We start from the raw sequence: 18,558 nt of genomic DNA on the forward strand, positions 1-18,558 counted from the left end.
TATGTACACCCTGCGATGGCTTGGTGCCCCTGCCTTGCACCCGTATCCTCTGGAAAAGGCTCTGGACCCCTATGTTCCTGAATACAGAAGATTGGTGGAGTTCATCAAAATCCCTCCGGTAATATTTCATTCATGCTATCTGAGTCTTCCTGAGTGATATTTAATGAATGGCTCATTCCCAGCAAAGGGTGTATTTTTGCACATTGTGAATCTGAAGGATTCTATCTACCCCTTGTGACTGTGTTTGTGACCTGTGACCTGTGACCTGTGTACTGTAAATACAGCAGTCAACGTGCTAGGCAGGATAAGCACACATCCGCTGATTTTAAGCCTTATCATCATCATTTTATTATAAAACGCAGTGGGCTAAATTACTGTAAATAACCACATTTCTTAAATAAACATGAAAAAAACACAAATAACTGTCATTCTACTGAATAATTTAAACACAGCTAAAAACAGTATATAATCCCCTGGTAATATATATACTTCATACTAGGTTACATTTGTTCCCAGATCTTTCTTCATTGGTTATATAAACAAATACAGACCGTCAAGGATATTCTAATCCAAACAGGTGTAACACCTCAGCTCCTTAATGCAGTCCCTACATGCATCTGTCCAGTCTAATGGTGACACAAATTCAGGTCTTTTATTCAATTACAAACCAATAAAAACGCTGATACTGAAGATAATCTGTTTCACAAAAAGAATTATCTTCCTCACGTGACCATGCTGAAAAGTATATGTAGAAAACCATCACCATGATATGCACAAAAGGAGGCAAGGTATTATATATTTTATACATTTTGTGTAGAATTGGTAGAATGATTATCAGTACTTGTGATGATGGAGCTTATGAAGTATTATAATCAACACTATAATGCCTTATGACTGTCAATAGAAATTGCTATAATGCTTTATTAATTCTTATACCGACCATTATAATGCATTATGAAGGTATCTATAGTGCCTTATAAATGACAGTTTCATTGGCGCTTATGAAGTATTATAATCAACACTGTAATGCCTTATGACTGTCAATAGAAGTTGCTATAATGCTTTATTAATTCTTATACCGACCATTATAATGCATTATGAAGGTATCTATAGTGCCTTATAAATGACATTCATTGGCGCTTATGAAGTATTATACTCAACATTATAATGCCTTATGACTGTAAACAGAAGATGCTGTCATGCTGACTGTAATAATGCATTATAAATGCTTTGTAATACATTATGAAGGTGTTTATAATGCATTATTATGTTCTATATATATATATATATATATATATATATAATGTTCTTATGTTCTTATTATAGAAGACAGCTTCACAGGAAGTGTTACCACGCTATAGTTTCCCATTTTACAGTATTACATTCACTGGCATTCCAGTTGGGGGGTCATTGTCTTGTGCATCATGATTTGGACTTCAGGCTCACCAGTATGCTGTACTGGATAAGCAGTTACAGAAAACGAATGGATGGAAATGGTCATTCACAAAGTATTCTCTGTACAACCGATGAAGTGAGACATTTTCAGAAAATGTGTTACTGATCTGAAATCAGGAAACTCTGGCACAAAAATACTACTCAGATTCAAATTCAGACTTATTTATAAAGCACGTTTAAAAACAGCAAGTGTTGCCGTACAATCATGCAATGTGTAAAGCTGATCACATATTAACATTAATAACTATAACAAAGTATAAATTAAAATACATGCACTGTAGACTTACACATATAAAAAAAATAAATTAGCAAAAAAAAACAGCTATTGCTAACAGATACCTTTTGGATGGACATTGATGTGTTGCTTTTATTATGATTTAAAGTCCCTCAATGCCTTTGGCTAGGTGTTTATTATTGCAGATAGTACAGTATAACAATAACCAACTATGAATGTGTATGATGTCATATGGTCCTTTTTATTGATTTTTAAACAGCCTAATATGTGGTTCATTTAGAAACTAATGCATTAAAAAAAACTTGTGGTGTGTGATCCAAGTTATCAGAATTTAGCACCGATATGGATATATCTTATTGTATCACAATACAAACAATCGCATAAAGATCCTTTGATATGATGATGCTGTTAAGGAAGTTTTATGGTCAGACATTAATTTCTGCACCCTGCTCGTTTCAGTTTTATTATGATGTTTAACAATACTTTATTACTATTGTGTATGTTATCCATCCGTCCATCTATCCATTTTCAGTAACTGGGAACACTGGGCATAATGTAGAGAACAGCATGGAGGGGATGCCAGACCATTTCAGGGCACACAGGTACACACAGTCCGTGAGTGAGAACCCAACCCACAGCTCTGGGGGTGTGATGCTATGGTGCTAAGCACTGAGCCATCATGTTTTCCTTTATTATATATTTATAATCAGGGCTGTGCGGTGACTTCTGGAAGCGCAGGTTGTCTAAAGGTTAAAAGGGAGGCGCTCAGAACCTTTAAAGCTCACGCACAAGTTTACATTAATTAAATAGTTTGGTCAAAGCAGGCAGGTGCTCACCCACTTTCTGTATGTACCTGTTTAAAATATCAACACCATATTATTCTTTGCCGTACTGATTGTACTTTTTCCTTTTAATAGCATTTTGCACAATATGTGTGAATATAAATCATTTTAGTTCACTGTAAATTTCCTTTACTATAAAAACATTAGGATAGATATATTCCCCCGTTTCTGCTGGTGAACTGAAATTTTTTATGACAATCATTTAAAAAATTAAATTCAGAAAACTGTTTTAGCTTAAAATAGTTTTCAGAGAAAGCTTGATAAAAAATTGTTTTTTGGCTCCCCCCTGCGATGGAATTCGGAGCCGCACATATGCCCCAGAGCATTTCTTGCGGTTTTAAGTAGTTTTATTGGTTTTACTCTCAGCACGATCATTATTATACACGTGCATGATCTAAAAAAACCCACAATATTTGACACTGATTATATTAATATAGTAGCATTATTACCTCACTGTTCCAGAGTTAAATGCTTCATTCTGATACCAGCTCAGGTTGCAGTTTTATGGAGTTCCACCTACAATTAAGGATCCATTGATTCATCTTTAAACAGCTTCAGCTGGTGAGGGTTACAGTATGCTTAGCAGGTCAGATCAGACCTCTCTCTCCAAGGCCACGAACCCTTACTCCTACTGGGGGACTGTCGGGTGTTTCCATCTTCGGCTTGCTGTCTCCCCCTAGTGGGATATAACTGCAACAGGTCTCCCGGTAGTCAACCAGGCCGCATCCTTGTGTGACTCTTCTGAATTCAAAGATATTCATGTAAATCGCTATCATTAGCTAATGAGAACTGGTATTCAACTCATATCATCTGGTAAAACAAAAGCCAATTTCCTGTGTAGAAATTATGGTGGTATTTATAACAAGAAATTACAATATGGTGGATAACAGGAAAATGTATTAATTAGTAACACAAGTAAGTATAAGTCAGACATGGAATAGGCTAATATGTATCTCTAAATTGCCCATAGTTTAACCATGATTGTAAGCAGGGGCTCCATAAAGGGGAGGACAGTTAGGATGATTCCAGGGGCCCATGACTGTATTTGGAACATAATTAGATTGGTCTGAGCTAGGGCCCCAATATGATACACTTTCATGGGGCCCAAAATCTCTAGCAGTGACCCTGATTATGAGTATATGCCTGCGTACATGTATACCCTGATTGTGAGTAAATGGCTGTGTATATGTATACCTTGATTGTGAGTAAATGGCTGTGTATATGTATACCCTGATTGTAAGTAAATGGCTGTGTATATGTATACCCTGATTGTAAGTAAATGGCTGTGTATATGTATACCCTGATTGTGAGTAAATGGCTGTGTATATGTATACCCTGATTGTGAGTAAATGGCTGTGTATATGTATACCTTGATTGTAAATAAATGGCTGTGTATATGTATACCCTGATTGTGAGTAAATGGCTGTGTATATGTATACCCTGATTGTGAGTAAATGGCTGTGTATATGTATACCCTGATTGTGAGTAAATGGCTGTGTATATGTATACCCTGATTGTGAGTAAATGGCTGTGTATATGTATACCTTGATTGTAAATAAATGGCTGTGTATATGTATACCCTGATTGTGAGTAAATGGCTGTGTATATGTATACCCTGATTGTGAGTAAATGGCTGTGTATATGTATACCCTGATTGTGAGTAAATGGCTGTGTATATGTATACCTTGATTGTAAGTAAATGGCTGTGTATATGTATACCCTGATTGTGAGTAAATGGCTGTGTATATGTATACCCTGATTGTGAGTAAATGGCTGTGTATATGTATACCTTGATTGTGAGTAAATGGCTGTGTATATGTATACCCTGATTGTGAGTAAATGGCTGTGTATATGTATACCTTGATTGTGAGTAAATGGCTGTGTATATGTATACCCTGATTGTGAGTAAATGGCTGCGTATATGTATACCCTGATTGTGAGTAAATGGCTGTGTATATGTATACCCTGATTGTGAGTATATGCCTGTGTGTATGTACCCTGTGATGAACTGGAACCCCATCCAGGGTATACAACAGCCTGGTTTCATATCCTGCCTGGGATGTGCTCCAGGGCCCCCTATGACCCTGCTCAGCATAAGCAGTTGGAAGATAGATGGACAGATGGTTTTGAAAGACATGAAATTTTGTAAGAAAAAATGTTTTGGCTCCCTCCTGTGGTATAATAAAGAAATTACATATCTATACTCAATGCATCCTTTTTTGCAGTTAGTCATGCAGTTTCAATCTCATCATTTCCCCAATACTATGCATACCGCCTTTTTTTAGAACTGACTGTGGGCCCCTAAGATGCCGACAGTGGTGATGCTCGTACCTCAGAATGAGACCACGTCTGACATAGTACATACTGTACTGCACATTCTGAAAATCACACATGTAAGTCTTCGTCTTTTGTAATCGCTTCTGTATCCCTGTATCTCCGTTATCCATCATTTGACCATTTTTTTTTGTTATGAATAACATCAAGGACAGATATTAACTTATAGATAGAATTTGCTAACCTCTATCTCTTTCCCTCCCCCTTCTGTCGCTCTCCCTCCTGCTGCACTCGCTGACCCACAATCGCTCATTCTACCCGTGATCAGAATTCCAATGTTAAAAGTAAGTAGCAAATTGACTTTTAACATCTGAAACATAAACAAATATATTACACACATATACTGTAAATCTTAGGCTTTTTGAGACTTTAAGACCAGTTAAATAAACTGAACTGAAATAAAACAAAACGAAGCAATTTAAAAAAAACAGGATTTCACAGCTCAGCTACAGAAGCAGGTTAACCAGTTCCTGCAGCAATGATGACATCACACTGCCAGTGGTCGGTGTACCAATGGATCATTTTAAGGAAAAAACACATTGAAAATGTATTTAAGTGTCCATGCCATTTAACATTTTTTGGTTTGATTCCAGCAGTAAGATTGTTTGGGTAGGTATTCATCTTTGCTATTGTAGTCCATTTTTCTTTGTATGTGGACAGCCATCAGTCCACTGTTGTTCTGTAGGAGTAGGAGTGAATTCTGGCTTCTGCCTGGGACATTCCAGGACATTGATCTTCCTTTATTAAGCTTTCCTTTGTTCAGCTGACATTACTCTTCAGTTATTGTCAAGCTGAAGATTGAAATTGTTCTTTCGTTTTAGCTTCTTTGCAGAGGGCTGCAAGTTTTGCACCAAAATATTTAGATACAGTATTTTGAGCTATTAAATATCCCTTCTATCCAGAACCCCAGTATCCACAGACATTCCCACGGTATAATGCTCCCACAGCTTTGATATTAGTTACCGTGTTTATGTTGTAATGTGCTGTTGTGGGTTTGTAACTAGCATAATTTTTGAAATTAAGGTAAAAAATTTCTTCCTTGGTCTCATCTGAGCATGACATTTTCCCACGGTTTACCTGTTTGTGGGATGTAGGGAGGGCGTGAGTGTCTGGAGGGAAGGCCAAGGTACGGGAACAAGGTTATTATGTAAGGTTTTGATTTATGAAGGAAAGACATGCTTCCCCACAGCTAAGAAATTGTGTGAACTGATAGGAGTGGCCAGTTACTTCCATAAAATTCTGCAACTCCTTTAAGATAGCTGTTTGGCTCTTGGTAGCCCCTCTGATAAGCTTTCTCCTTCCTGGTCGTTAATTCTGGAGGAACATCCTGATTTTTACAATGTCCCGGTGGTACCATATTTCCTTCTTCTTATAGGCGGTTTTCACAGCATTTTATGCTGTATGTAGTGGCTTAAAATTCTTTTATATCCCTCATTATTAAAATTCAGAAAGTTTAGGTACAGCACATGCATTAACGTCACCAACAAAGAGAGTCCAAAATAAAGTATTCTGAACCTGGCTGTCCGTTTAGAAATTCTGGTTTTCCGCCCTATGATCCCTGAGACCACAGCACACCGGTAACCAGTGGGACTTGGGGCCGCCGGCTGGATGAGCTGCTCCAGGATGAGCTGCTCCAGGATGAGCTGCTCCAGGATGAGGTGTATGAGAAGCAAACTCAAGCATGGAGCATAAGAGAAAGTAGGGCACAGGGACCAGGTGATATGACTGAAGTACAAACACCTCAAACCCTAGATAAGACGCTGGCTGCACGGCACACTAGCTGTGGAATTCCGGCTAACCAAGACCACAGACACAGAAGTGAAGCGAGGCTTAACCAAAACCACAAAACAAGATGCAATACGCCATCTAAGAAAAGGGCAAACTTGGAAACAAGATGCATAGAAACCACATGTGATGAGAGATTGGCAACCATGACTGACACCTGGAAAGAAAACAGTGACAGATTATACCCAGGATCAGACAATACACACAACGTAAGAGCAGAGTAAGAAGGGGCATTAAAAAATACAATATGTTCACACAGGTGGTTCAGTGTGAGGAGACATCACACACAGCAGTAATAATAATAATAATTAATAACAATAGTAATTGTAATAAAAGTATTAGTAATAATAATGAAATATTATGATAATAGTACTACTACTAAAAATAAATATAACTAAGACTTGGAGGCAGCTACTTCTGTTTCAGGGTAAGGTTACATAGACCTTCTCCATTTCACGACTAGATACATCATAATAGTATTGTGAAGCAAAAGCCCGCTGAAAATCCACCGTGCACCAGCAGGGGGCGATCATCACCACTCAGCTTCCTCAGGGTAGGCCTGAAAATGAACTCCGCTAACCAGGCACAGCTAATGGCCAGTAATTGCCCTGAACAGGGGGTGGATCAATGTCCCACAGCACAACTTAATGTCCATACTATGGTCCGAGTGAAAGATTTAATAACTTTACAGCACCTGTAACTTTTAAGATTAGTTCTGGTATAGAAGACAAGTTGTGACAAAGAAAGGAGATACGGTCATCAAGCATTTGGGAAATGCAAACTGGTAGCTTTGCCTCATTACCACCCCTGCTCCATGTGAAGAGCTTGCATGTTCTCCCCAGGTTACACAGATTTCCTCAGTTCGGCTAATTGAAGTCTCTCTTAATTGCTCATAGAATATGTTTGTGTATGAGTGTGCCCTGTGATGGAATAACATCCTATCCAGGGTGTACCCCAGCCCTGTGTCCTGTGATGACTGGGATGGGCTTGATGGATGGATGGATAGATGAGTATGAGTAGGTGTACAGTACATGCTTTTTCCGCATCCCCAGTAACCTTATTGTTGGGTATATGAAGAGACTCCATAACACAACTTAACTGACTTTGGTTTGTCACTGAAATGCCCCCCCTCCCCCAACATAGTGGGGACCTTGCAAGTTCTTTTCCTTAGCCCAGTACTGAGCTTTTATATATGACAGTAACAAACGATACTGCTGTCAAATAGAATACATTCAGCCAAGGGTGTGACTTTGGATTGAACACTAGGGGATTGAGGTCCACACCCATTGATCATGACAATATGATTATTTGGGAGGGGGGGGGGTTGTATTGCCTGGTTATGATTATTGGGGGAGTTAGAACTCCCCACCCCCCATAATTAATGGCCATGCATCCATCCATCATTCATATAAGCTTATTTTCATGCATTGTTGCAGTGAGTCTGGGAACAATCTTGGGGAACCCAGGGCCTATGCCAGGGAGGCACCTTGGACACGACGCCAGGAACAACAACACAAGAGCACGGATGCCTATCCCAGACTTGGCCCTAGCTAAATAAGTATTCCTACATCCCGAAATACCGCAAATCAAATGCCAGCAAGAATAAACAAATAAGGATAACAAATGGCAGAGTAATGAGGAAAGAACCAGCATACACTATGTCCTTGATGGGAGTTCCCAGCTGCCTTCTTTGACGAAATGGACAATTCCGATTTGGCCCTGTTTGACTTCACAAGCTGAAAGCATGACAGTGAGCATTTTACTATATACACAAAATCAATAGGGAATACAGCAGGGAATTTCAGATTGTAATTGCATATTTAAAAGCTTCAGATTTATTTGTTATACATCTTATGTTTTATTATAAATGTCATATAAGATCTATTGCCGGGTTCCCCATTTATTTGGGGGCCAAATTCCAAGAGTGACACGTGCTGATCACCTACAAACATAAATATCTAATAACACAGGAAAGGCTTGTGACTGTTCAGCGTGTAGCTGTGCTCTGTGATGCTTGGGATAAGCTCCCCCCCCCCCCGGATATAAGATGGACGGAGGGGGGCTTTGGCAGGGCATGGTCATAATTTTAAATTGCTTGGGTAAAAGTAGCTTAAAGCTGGAAGTACCATGGCTTAGTGCAGGGATGGGTAATCGTACCCAGAAAGGGCTGCTATATATGCAGGTTTTTGCTGCAACTCCCTCGTTAGATTACTGATTAGAAGACTGATTGGCTGAGGAGTCCTCACACCTGGGTTTGAACAGCTGACCTACAGGTTATCCCAGAAACCTGCATACACACCGGCCCTTTGTGGATAAGATTGCCCACCCCTGGCTTAGTGGGTACCCCCACTCTCTCACACTTCCTGTGTTGGAGGTTCAAATCCTTCCTCTGCTCTGTGTGTTGGGTTTGCATGTTTTGCTTGTGTTTTGTGGCTTTCCTGCACAAATATTCACAAACAGCATCTCTGAGTTAAACTGGCAAATTAATCTGGTGGTAAAAATGTATTTGCCTTGTGCATCACTTTGGACAAAAGTGCCAGCTAAAGAAAATACATGCAAAATGAAATTAAGAAAATAAACCACAGTTTAAAATCAGTTACTCAAACCCACACAAACACGTGAGTGTGTGTGAGTCACAGTTCCCAGTTGCGGTCCTGGAGACCCAGTCTGCAGCACAGTTTAAACAGAGAGATCTGCAGACTGGCCTTCCAGGACTAGAACTGGAGAACTCTGATGTAATCTCATACAACAGAGCTTCCTCACTGTCAGAAGAAAAGTACCAAATTGTACTTTTGATGATATAATTACTTGTCACTGGGGCTGTACCCTCTAGGGTCTGCCAGTTGTACCTTTAGCTGTAGGTAAATGTACCTTTTAAGGTACAGAAATGGACCCCGAGGAACATCCCCAAGCTACAAACAACATTAATGTAAGAGTTTTCTGACAGTTCACTGTCAGTGACCCATTAAACCTGCAAACGTGCAGCTGTTTGTTTGGACCGAGGCTCGTCTTAGAGACTCAGAGAGCAACACAGTCATCTTGAGAAACCTCAAACCAAACAGCAAATGTAAAGATCATGAATATAACTAGTCACTCTAGATCAGCTAGCTGTTCTACATACCTTATGAAAACCTCATGCTACAAAGCTTATTCTTCCTGTCCCACAAACACAATGGTGCGGTGAGCTAGGCCTACAAAACAATTATATAGATATTTTGAAAAGCAAATTTACATGAAATTCCCCATCTTTTTGGTTTCTAAGCACTCATCAGTTATGTTTTCTACTATGAGAGTCCTGCAAGGTTTTCATTAATGAGTAGAACGAAAGCATGGATTTGACACAGATTAAGAATTTAATAGGTTGAATGCTTCACATCCGCAGGTGTTTTGCAGACTTAGGGGTTTTCGTCCAGCATTCTAAGAAAACCTCCACCGTCAACATTATTTCCTGTCGTGCAAAAAGTGGTTTTTGACCAACTTATGCAGTGTACAATGCATTTTAACTTTGTTCAGACCTTGCCTGACATCAGCCTCGGTGAGTGGGTAATATCTACCTATTTATATTCCATAACTGTGTATCTAGTACAAAGTTGTGTCACTTGGTAATACCTAGCATGGTAGTGGTCGGCATTCATGTATACATACTGTATTTGACTATTTCTCTTTTCTGGACTGCTTAATGTAATATATTTGTTGTTAAATTATAATTCATTTATTATGTGAATGTTTTTTCCAATAGCACAGAGTGTTGTAGCAATGTCAGCTTGTATTTACCAGATGTGCTTAATAGTACTTAAAATTTAAATAGGCAAGTAATTGAGAGCTATATTGGAAACTGTTTTTATTACAGATAGCAGCTTGGGCCTCAGATGGATCTTGCATTTTCTTTTAAAGACACATGATAAACCATTATGTTCAGTATCTCTTTTATTTTATTTTATTGTATTGTTTAGCTGTAATAAGGGAAAGGATGCCTTAAAGATTACATAGCTTTACCTCATGGTCGATTGTGTTTTGACTGACCAAGGTGGTTCCTTCGAAAGTTCAAGATTATGAGCCCATTTCCATTTTATACTGATTTTTACAAGACGTGAAGATGTAAGGTTTGATCCTATATTTTTGTTTATATCGGCCGGAGATGGGTACAAATGCATCAAAAAGTATCTTCTCACGAATTACAAATACTTGCTCATTAAATGCAACACAAGAAATTCAAAACACTGGTGTGACAAAATTTATTTAATTAAAATACAAGTAATTTGTAATTTGAAAATACAAAAAAACCTGAAATAGTAACAATACATGACGAATACGTGTACCGTCACAGCCCTAGTAGTGCGTAATATTTACAAATTTACAGGTTGCAGTTAATTTAAATAGAATAATATTTTTGTCATTTACATGTGTTATAGTGTTAACTGTGAAATGAAATGAATTTTAGTAACATAATGACAGCTCAATAAGCTACACCTGCAGTAGCAGGGTGAGTTTGGGGGAATATTGCGGTTCTGTCTTTTGGAACTACAATACGACATTGTAAACATTTGTATCACGGTTTCGCTCTCGGTTTCAGAACCGTTCCACCCTTAATTTATGAACAGTGATCCCCCACAGAATTAGTGATGGTAGCTGACAGGGGTGACAGCGTGTGTGTGTGTGTGTGTGTGTGTGTGCACGCCCAATGCTAAAAAAACAAAAGCAGAACCAGCGGCTGTGATGCATATAATATTCAACGTCTAGTTCACCAGTCGGTTCTCCCTTTTACAGGCTCAGTGGCTGTAAAACAGCTACATTTAGCTGATAGAAATTAAAATTGCCCTTAGGAACAGGAGTAGCCAGCCTGATGTGTCGCTAATGAAGGCTTCCATACATGACCAACCCCAAGATGCCGCCGCCTGAGCTGCCTGCTGAAATGAACTAGAACGCCACAAGTAGGCTAGCAAGCTAATACACAAGGTCTAGAGCGCAGCACTGCTGTTTGCTTATTGCCCTATTTTTCTGTCATATAATGGCATTTACAGAGCAATTTCTAAGCCATGGGATTGTTTTTGTTGCCGAAAATGTAACTGATGCATCCTTATTGTCTAGGCTGGGCAATTCTGCAATGCAAACAGAATTTGCATTTAGTACATTGATATGTACTGCGCTCTATTAAAAAAAAACGGCAACTGAATCTGCATTACTGATAGGACATTATTTATTGGTATAAAAATAATACTTTCAAAACTCATATAGCAGTTGTCTTCTGAGCTGAGTAACCAGTGTTTTAAGATGATTATCCATATAAACAGAATTATTGCTTTAGCTTTACCCAAGTAAAACATTGTATATTAATAAAGAAAATGGGACAACTGTGTAAAATGAATGGAAATTAAATTGAGTTAATTTAATTATATTTCCATCCCAACCAGTGTTTAGGCTTTCCTTGTGCCTTATGTACTCTAAGATAGACTCCATGGCCTCCTTATACTGGCTAAGAGGTTGGAAGATGTAGGGATTAACTATATTGTTCTGTTCTTTTCTAAAATGACCATGTTCTTTCTTTGCAGTGCTTGATCATGCTGGAAATCCTGAGTGTTATTCTGGCTCTAGTCCCAGTGGTAGCAGTTTGCCCCGATCAGTGTAAATGTGTAGAAAACTTCACTGTCATCTGTCAAGACCAAGGGCTCACAGAGATCCCACCCCTACCACCTGAAACCAAACATCTTTACCTTTCTAACAACATAATCCATTCTCTTCCAAACCATGGACTGGAAGAAGTGCAGGTTTTGGATCTTACGAAGAACAAACTCAACACTTCGGTATTTTCCAGCTTTGTCTTTCCAGAGATGAGGGCTCTCACAAAGCTTTTTCTTAAGACTAATGGTTTGAAAGCATTTTTCCCAGTCCGGCAGCAATATTTCAATATTTCTCAGCTTACTCTACTGGATCTCAGTGATAATGACATTCAGACTCTGCCGCCTGGTTCGCTTCAGGGATTGCAGAACCTGTCAACACTCATTCTTAGCCTGAACCAGATCCACAGTCTGTACCCTGGGGCACTGGAGGGAGCTTCTCAACTTTCTGTACTTCATCTCAGTGGCAATGTCATAGAAGAGCTGCAGGAGGGCGTGTTTGAGAATGCCACTAATTTGAGAAAATTAATTTTGTCCATGAACAAACTCAGGACCATGACAAATGGATCACTGAGGGGTGCTGTGAGTCTATGTCACCTGGACCTTAGCAGCAATCAGTTTACGTCTATACCAGTGGCTGCTCTCCAGGATACCCCGCAACTTGAGAGTCTCTATCTCCATAAGAACCGTATCACCAGTATTCCAAAGAATGCCTTTGCAAGCCTTGGGTCACTGCAGACCTTGGATCTAAGTAATAATCTTCTGGGTAATATAGCTGACAGAGCCTTTAGAGGATTGTTTAAACTGGGTATTCTGGAACTCAGTTTCAATAAACTTCAGTTTCTTCATTTTGGCACATTCAAGGATCAAGGAAGGTTGGAGGTATTAGAACTTTTTCACAACGAATTGAAAATTCTGCCCAATGGTTTGTTTGACCAGCTGACAATGTTAAAGGAACTTCAGCTGGAGCATAACAAAATCTCTAACATTCCCCCTGACATTTTTTGGAAAACAAAACACCTAAAGGAGTTGCAGCTGAACCACAACAATATTAGCTCTCTACCTGCCACCATATTCCAAAACCTGAGAAAACTCAGAATCCTGAAACTCAACAACAATCTCTTATCTATCCTTCACCCCTCTCTATTCACTGGCCTCAGGAGCCTGAAAGAGCTTTACCTAAATACAAATAAGATAAAGAGGTTCCCAGCAGGGTTACTTAAAGACCTGCACAATCTTAAGTTACTTGATTTGGACAAAAATGTTTTGACCGCTCTAATCCCAGTCGACACTGGTCAAGTAGTAATCAGTTTAGAGGAACTGGAAAATGCCATGTTTGACAAAACGACAGCTCTGACCAAATTAATTTTGTCCAGAAACAAGCTCAATAACTTGAGCAATGGAACACTGAAGGGTTGTGTAAGCTTGCGTCATCTGGACCTTAGCAAGAATAAGTTAACATCTGTTCCGACTGCTGCTCTCGAGGATGTCCCCCATCTACAGAACCTGTATCTCCAAAACAACCTTCTCACTAGCATCCCAGAAAGTGCCTTTGCAAGTCTGAGGTCACTACAGACCCTGGATGTAAGCAATAATAACCTCATAAGCATAGCGGGGAGAGCCCTAGAAGGACTGTTTCAATTGGGCAGATTGGATCTCAGTTTTAATCAGATTAAGTTAGTTCCTCCTGATTCATTCCAAGACCAGAACAAACTAGAAATGTTGAAGCTTAACCATAATGAGCTAAGCATTCTGCCAGACACTTTGTTGGACAACCTGACAATGCTAAAGGATCTTCAGTTGCAATTTAACAAAATCTCCAAATTGCCCCCTAATATTTTCAATAAAACCGTTAACCTCTTGGAGCTGCGGTTAGAGCATAATTACTTTAGCAGTCTTCCCGCCTTCATCTTTCAAGACTTGAGCAATCTCAGGACGCTTAAACTCAACAACAATCTCTTAAACATCCTCCAACGCACCTTATTCCTCAGCCTCCAGGGTCTGAAAGAGCTTTCACTCAATATGAACAAGGTAGAAAGGCTCCCAGCTGGTTTGCTTAAAAATCTTCAAAATCTTCAGGTACTCCATCTGGAAGATAACCTCCTTATCACTTTAAGTCCACATAACATCACAACAACAGAGAATATGGAGGAGAGCATATTTGAAAACAACACAAATCTAACACATTTAATTTTAGCCAGAAATAGGCTTAGTAGTTTGAGAAATGGAACACTGAAGGGTGCAGTGAAGTTACGACATCTGGATCTTAGCAGCAACATGCTTGTGTCTGTGCCAGTGGCTGCTGTCAAGGATCTCGCCCAACTGCAAAGCCTGTATCTGCAAAAGAACCTTCTCAACAGCATCCCAGAAAGTGCCTTTGCAAGTCTGAGGTCACTACAGACCCTAGATCTGAGCAACAATAACCTCATAAGCATAGCTGAAAGTGCCCTAACAGGTTTATTCCAGCTAGGTAAGCTGGATCTGAGTTACAATAAGATTCAGTCCCTTCCTTCAGAGTTATTCCAAGCACAGGACAAACTGGAAATATTAGACCTTTACCATAATGAGCTCTGCATTCTTCCAGTAGGTTTGTTTGATAACTTAACAATGCTTAAGGAACTGAACCTGGACAGCAACAACATTTCTCAGATACCTCCTGAAATTTTCCAAAACACAAATATGCTCAGTGAACTGCAGCTGAATAACAATAAACTTTCAAACCTTCCTCCGTCTCTGTTCTTTGGACTCAAAATACTCAAGCGTCTTTACTTGGATAACAATAACTTGTCAACCATTCCCAGCAAAATCTTTCAGAAAACCTGTCATCTCAAAGCACTGCAGCTAGATCATAACAGCATCACATCTCTCCCTAGTAATGTCTTTAATAATTTGAAGAAACTCAGGAAACTGCAACTGAATAACAATTTATTGACATTCCTCCAACCCACAATGTTCACTGACCTCAGAAGCTTAAAAGAGCTTACACTTAACATGAATTCAATAAGGGAGCTCCCAATGGGTTTACTCGAAGACCTTCAGAGTCTTAAAATCCTTGATTTAGACAACAACTTCCTAACCACACTGAGCTCAGACAATTTCAAGAACATGGTAAAACTCAAGGAGCTGCAACTGAGTTTTAACCACCTTAAGGAGCTCCAGCCTGGTACCTTCTACTCACTGGTAAATCTTCAAAAGCTGTTCCTCAATAACAATCAGTTGACATCGCTGCCAAAACGTATATTTGCTCCTCTAGCAAGGCTTCGCGACCTCGACTTGGATAATAATCAGCTTAGGTGGCTTCCGTCTGAGCTCTTTCAGAACCTTAACCACCTTCACGAGCTATTCCTTAAAAACAACCACCTCAAGATCCTGGCAAATGGGACACTGGAGCCTCTAAAGAAACTCAGGGCCATTCATCTGGATGGGAACCATTGGGACTGCAACTGCAGCTCAATAGTGTACATTAGCAGTTGGGTCAAGAAATATTCCCTAAAGCTGCAAGACCATCCAAAATGCTCTGTTGTCAATACATCCCTGTCGCAGGCAGGCCTTTTCCCTTCATCGTTCTCAAGGCATTGCAGTGGAGCTGCATGGCGCATTACAGCTGTGACATCATCGCAGACGATGGCGTTCCTCATGGCACTATACTGGGCTTCTGACTTTTAAGTTCATGACATACTGTAGATCATTACTCATGTAACCTGTAAGTTGAGAAAACAAAACTGCGTTGCTAACTGTAAAACCTAAGCTTTTAAAATGCATGCTTTTTCTATGTTACTTTTAATTCCCTGTTAAAGTCCGCTGGTCCTTTGGTAGTTAAGTCGATTTCAATAGAAAACCAAGAATATAATGGGTGAGATCGCATTTTTAGAGCCTAAATGCGGATGCCAGTGTGGTTTATTGCAGATTCACAGATCTGCAGACATTGTGGTGTTGTTCAGCACATCTTCAAAAACCACAGGACCAAAGTGTTCAGAACACCAGCGGATATCTGCACATGAATGCGCAGACGAATGACATCCTGTTCATTTTGTCGCTCCTTGATTATCACTATTGAAATTACAATAAAACACATAATTTTCTGTAAGAAATCAGTCTTTGAGGGAATATGTTTTAGCTATTTTTCAGCTGAAAACATTGTTCAAAAACATAATAATTATATAAACATTTACAAAAAAAAAAACAAAAAAAACACAAAAATGTAATTTAACAAAAAATGTGGGAAGGGCATCCTGTTCTACATGTTCCCCTGTTCTGCGTGTTCCCCTGTTCTGTGCCCCGTCTTTCCTGGGATCAGCCCCCTGTGACCCTGTGCTAGGTAAGCGGCTAAAAGATAGATGTGTGCGTGATGGAAAGACTGTTTGCAGATCATGAAAAAGGCCTCGATTTCCATCCAGTGTTTCTCAGCATTCATCAAGCTATATTTGCAAATACGTAACAAATCAGAAACATAATTAAATTATTCACATTTTAATCATGCTGTCATTCAGCACCATATATAGACGCAGAAGGTGTGCGTTTTTGTAGCTGGTTGACAATTTAAAAATGACTGAATTTCACCTCATATGAGTTTACTTATATATTCAAAAATGAACATACAAAAAAGTACCTCACACCAAAGGAGAACTTTACCTGGAGAAAAACTGAATATTAAGAGGAGAAGCTGGGGCTGGGATTCAGATTTTTTCTACCATAATTTTCTGTGCTTGTCTCAATCCATCCATCCATCCATCCACCCACACTGGCCTGCCACTCAGATGGCACTGCACTAAACCCCACCTTCCATTTTGCAGGTGGTGAGCCCACAAGATGGCTCAAGTCAAGTCAAATGGGCTTTATAGTCATACCATCCATGCACAGGTATAAACTGGCACAGAATAGCATTCTCCCAGGACTACAGTGCAACGTACAGTAGGACTGCAATAACAGAGGGAGGGTTTCACGATAAAGTGAAGGGGAAGGGCAGCAGATATAAGGGTTTATATATGTAGCCCCATAATAGCCATTATCGGCTATGTCTGGCTGGGTTACATGGGCAGCCCTATTCACCAATGAAAGTCCCCCCAGGACTTGGCTCCAGGGATGGGTGTTTCTAAACCAGTTCCAGGCAGGGTAAACCTGATAGCATCTTTCATTGGGGGTCTTTGTTGAATGGTAGCTGGTCTGGTCTCTTCGCACAGACCTGTTCGCCAAGGTAAGCCCTACCCAGAGCTCAAATTACAGACAGCACAGCTCTGTGGATCATTAAAAAACCCACCATACAGAGGCCAAAATGATAACATTGAAATAAGTACATAAACAATATGCTGACTTGTGTCATTTTTATTAAAGAATTACTGTCAGGTCAAAAAGATGGTTTACATATTTTATGTGTTTTTGTTCTCATCAAACAATAGGTGGTTTATTATTCATTTAATTAAGTTAGTACTTCCAGCTTATCAAAATATACTTTTTGACCAGACTTGTGGCTTGGAGGTCAGATAAGGATAATCATATAAGAAAATAAAGTCGCCCGATTCTGAACAAATGGAACAAAAGTCTACTTGATTGATAATGTTGATGTTCTGAAAAAAAAAAGTTTTGTACTTAGAAGTAATGGCAACAGTTTACATGATAGATTTTCTAGGTCAAGGTTGAGTATGTAACAGCAAATTCTGAGGACAGGCCCTGTATCTACTGAGCAGAGGACATGCAGGGGGAGAGAACTATCACTGCTTCCTGACCTTCTTTGGGGAAGGTGGTATTCAGGATGCACTGCTGTCAAGTAAAGGAAAGCTGTTTTAATCTAAGTGACATGTCTTTTGCTATTTCTGCTGCTGGAGAACGTCAGAAGGTCTTGGAGAAGGTAAACAAAGGAAGGAATTTTTCTTATAAACACAAGATGGCCCACGGGTCCCTCGAGAGCGTACGGATAAGCAAAAGGGCAGCGATGGCAGATATCTTGAACTCATTCAAACTTATTTCTGACACCTTTAATTACTAGATATTTCATCATAACAAAGCAGGAAGAATTCTACTAAAGTACACCTGTTTTCCAGATGGGAGTGTTATTTATTGCCATTTATAATGCTTCAAGATGTTTACAACTTTACATCTTTTATATCTATGTTTACATCTTTGCAACTTTAAACAAATTATAAAAAACAATTTTAGAAATGATGACACGTTTAATTATTATCACTAATTCTCCAGTGTGGACAATTATTAACCAGAAGCTATCTAAGGATGCTTCTATTTCCATTTATGTTAGAATAAAGTTTGGTAACACCTTCTATGTATGTCATGTCTACAA

The 18,558-nt window shown here is 39.3% G+C and overlaps 1 protein-coding gene across 2 annotated transcripts; it reads left to right on the top strand.

Moving 5' to 3' along the window:
* LOC111844112 (uncharacterized) lies at positions 1-16,357 on the top strand. Of its 2 annotated transcripts, none has more exons than XM_023812271.2 (2): positions 1-118; positions 12,201-16,357. In XM_023812271.2, the coding sequence occupies exons 1-2, from the start codon at positions 2-4 to the stop codon at positions 15,930-15,932; spliced, it is 3,849 nt and encodes a 1,282-aa protein (XP_023668039.2). In that variant the 5' UTR covers position 1; the 3' UTR covers positions 15,933-16,357. The 2 variants fall into 2 exon arrangements, with proteins under 2 accessions (XP_023668039.2, XP_023668041.2); XM_023812273.2 differs by lacking the exon at positions 1-118 and adding an exon at positions 10,114-10,186.
* The last annotated feature ends 2,201 nt before the right edge of the window (positions 16,358-18,558 follow it).

This window comes from Paramormyrops kingsleyae, chromosome 17 (genome assembly GCF_048594095.1).
Source record: "Paramormyrops kingsleyae isolate MSU_618 chromosome 17, PKINGS_0.4, whole genome shotgun sequence".
NCBI lineage: Eukaryota > Metazoa > Chordata > Actinopteri > Osteoglossiformes > Mormyridae > Paramormyrops > Paramormyrops kingsleyae.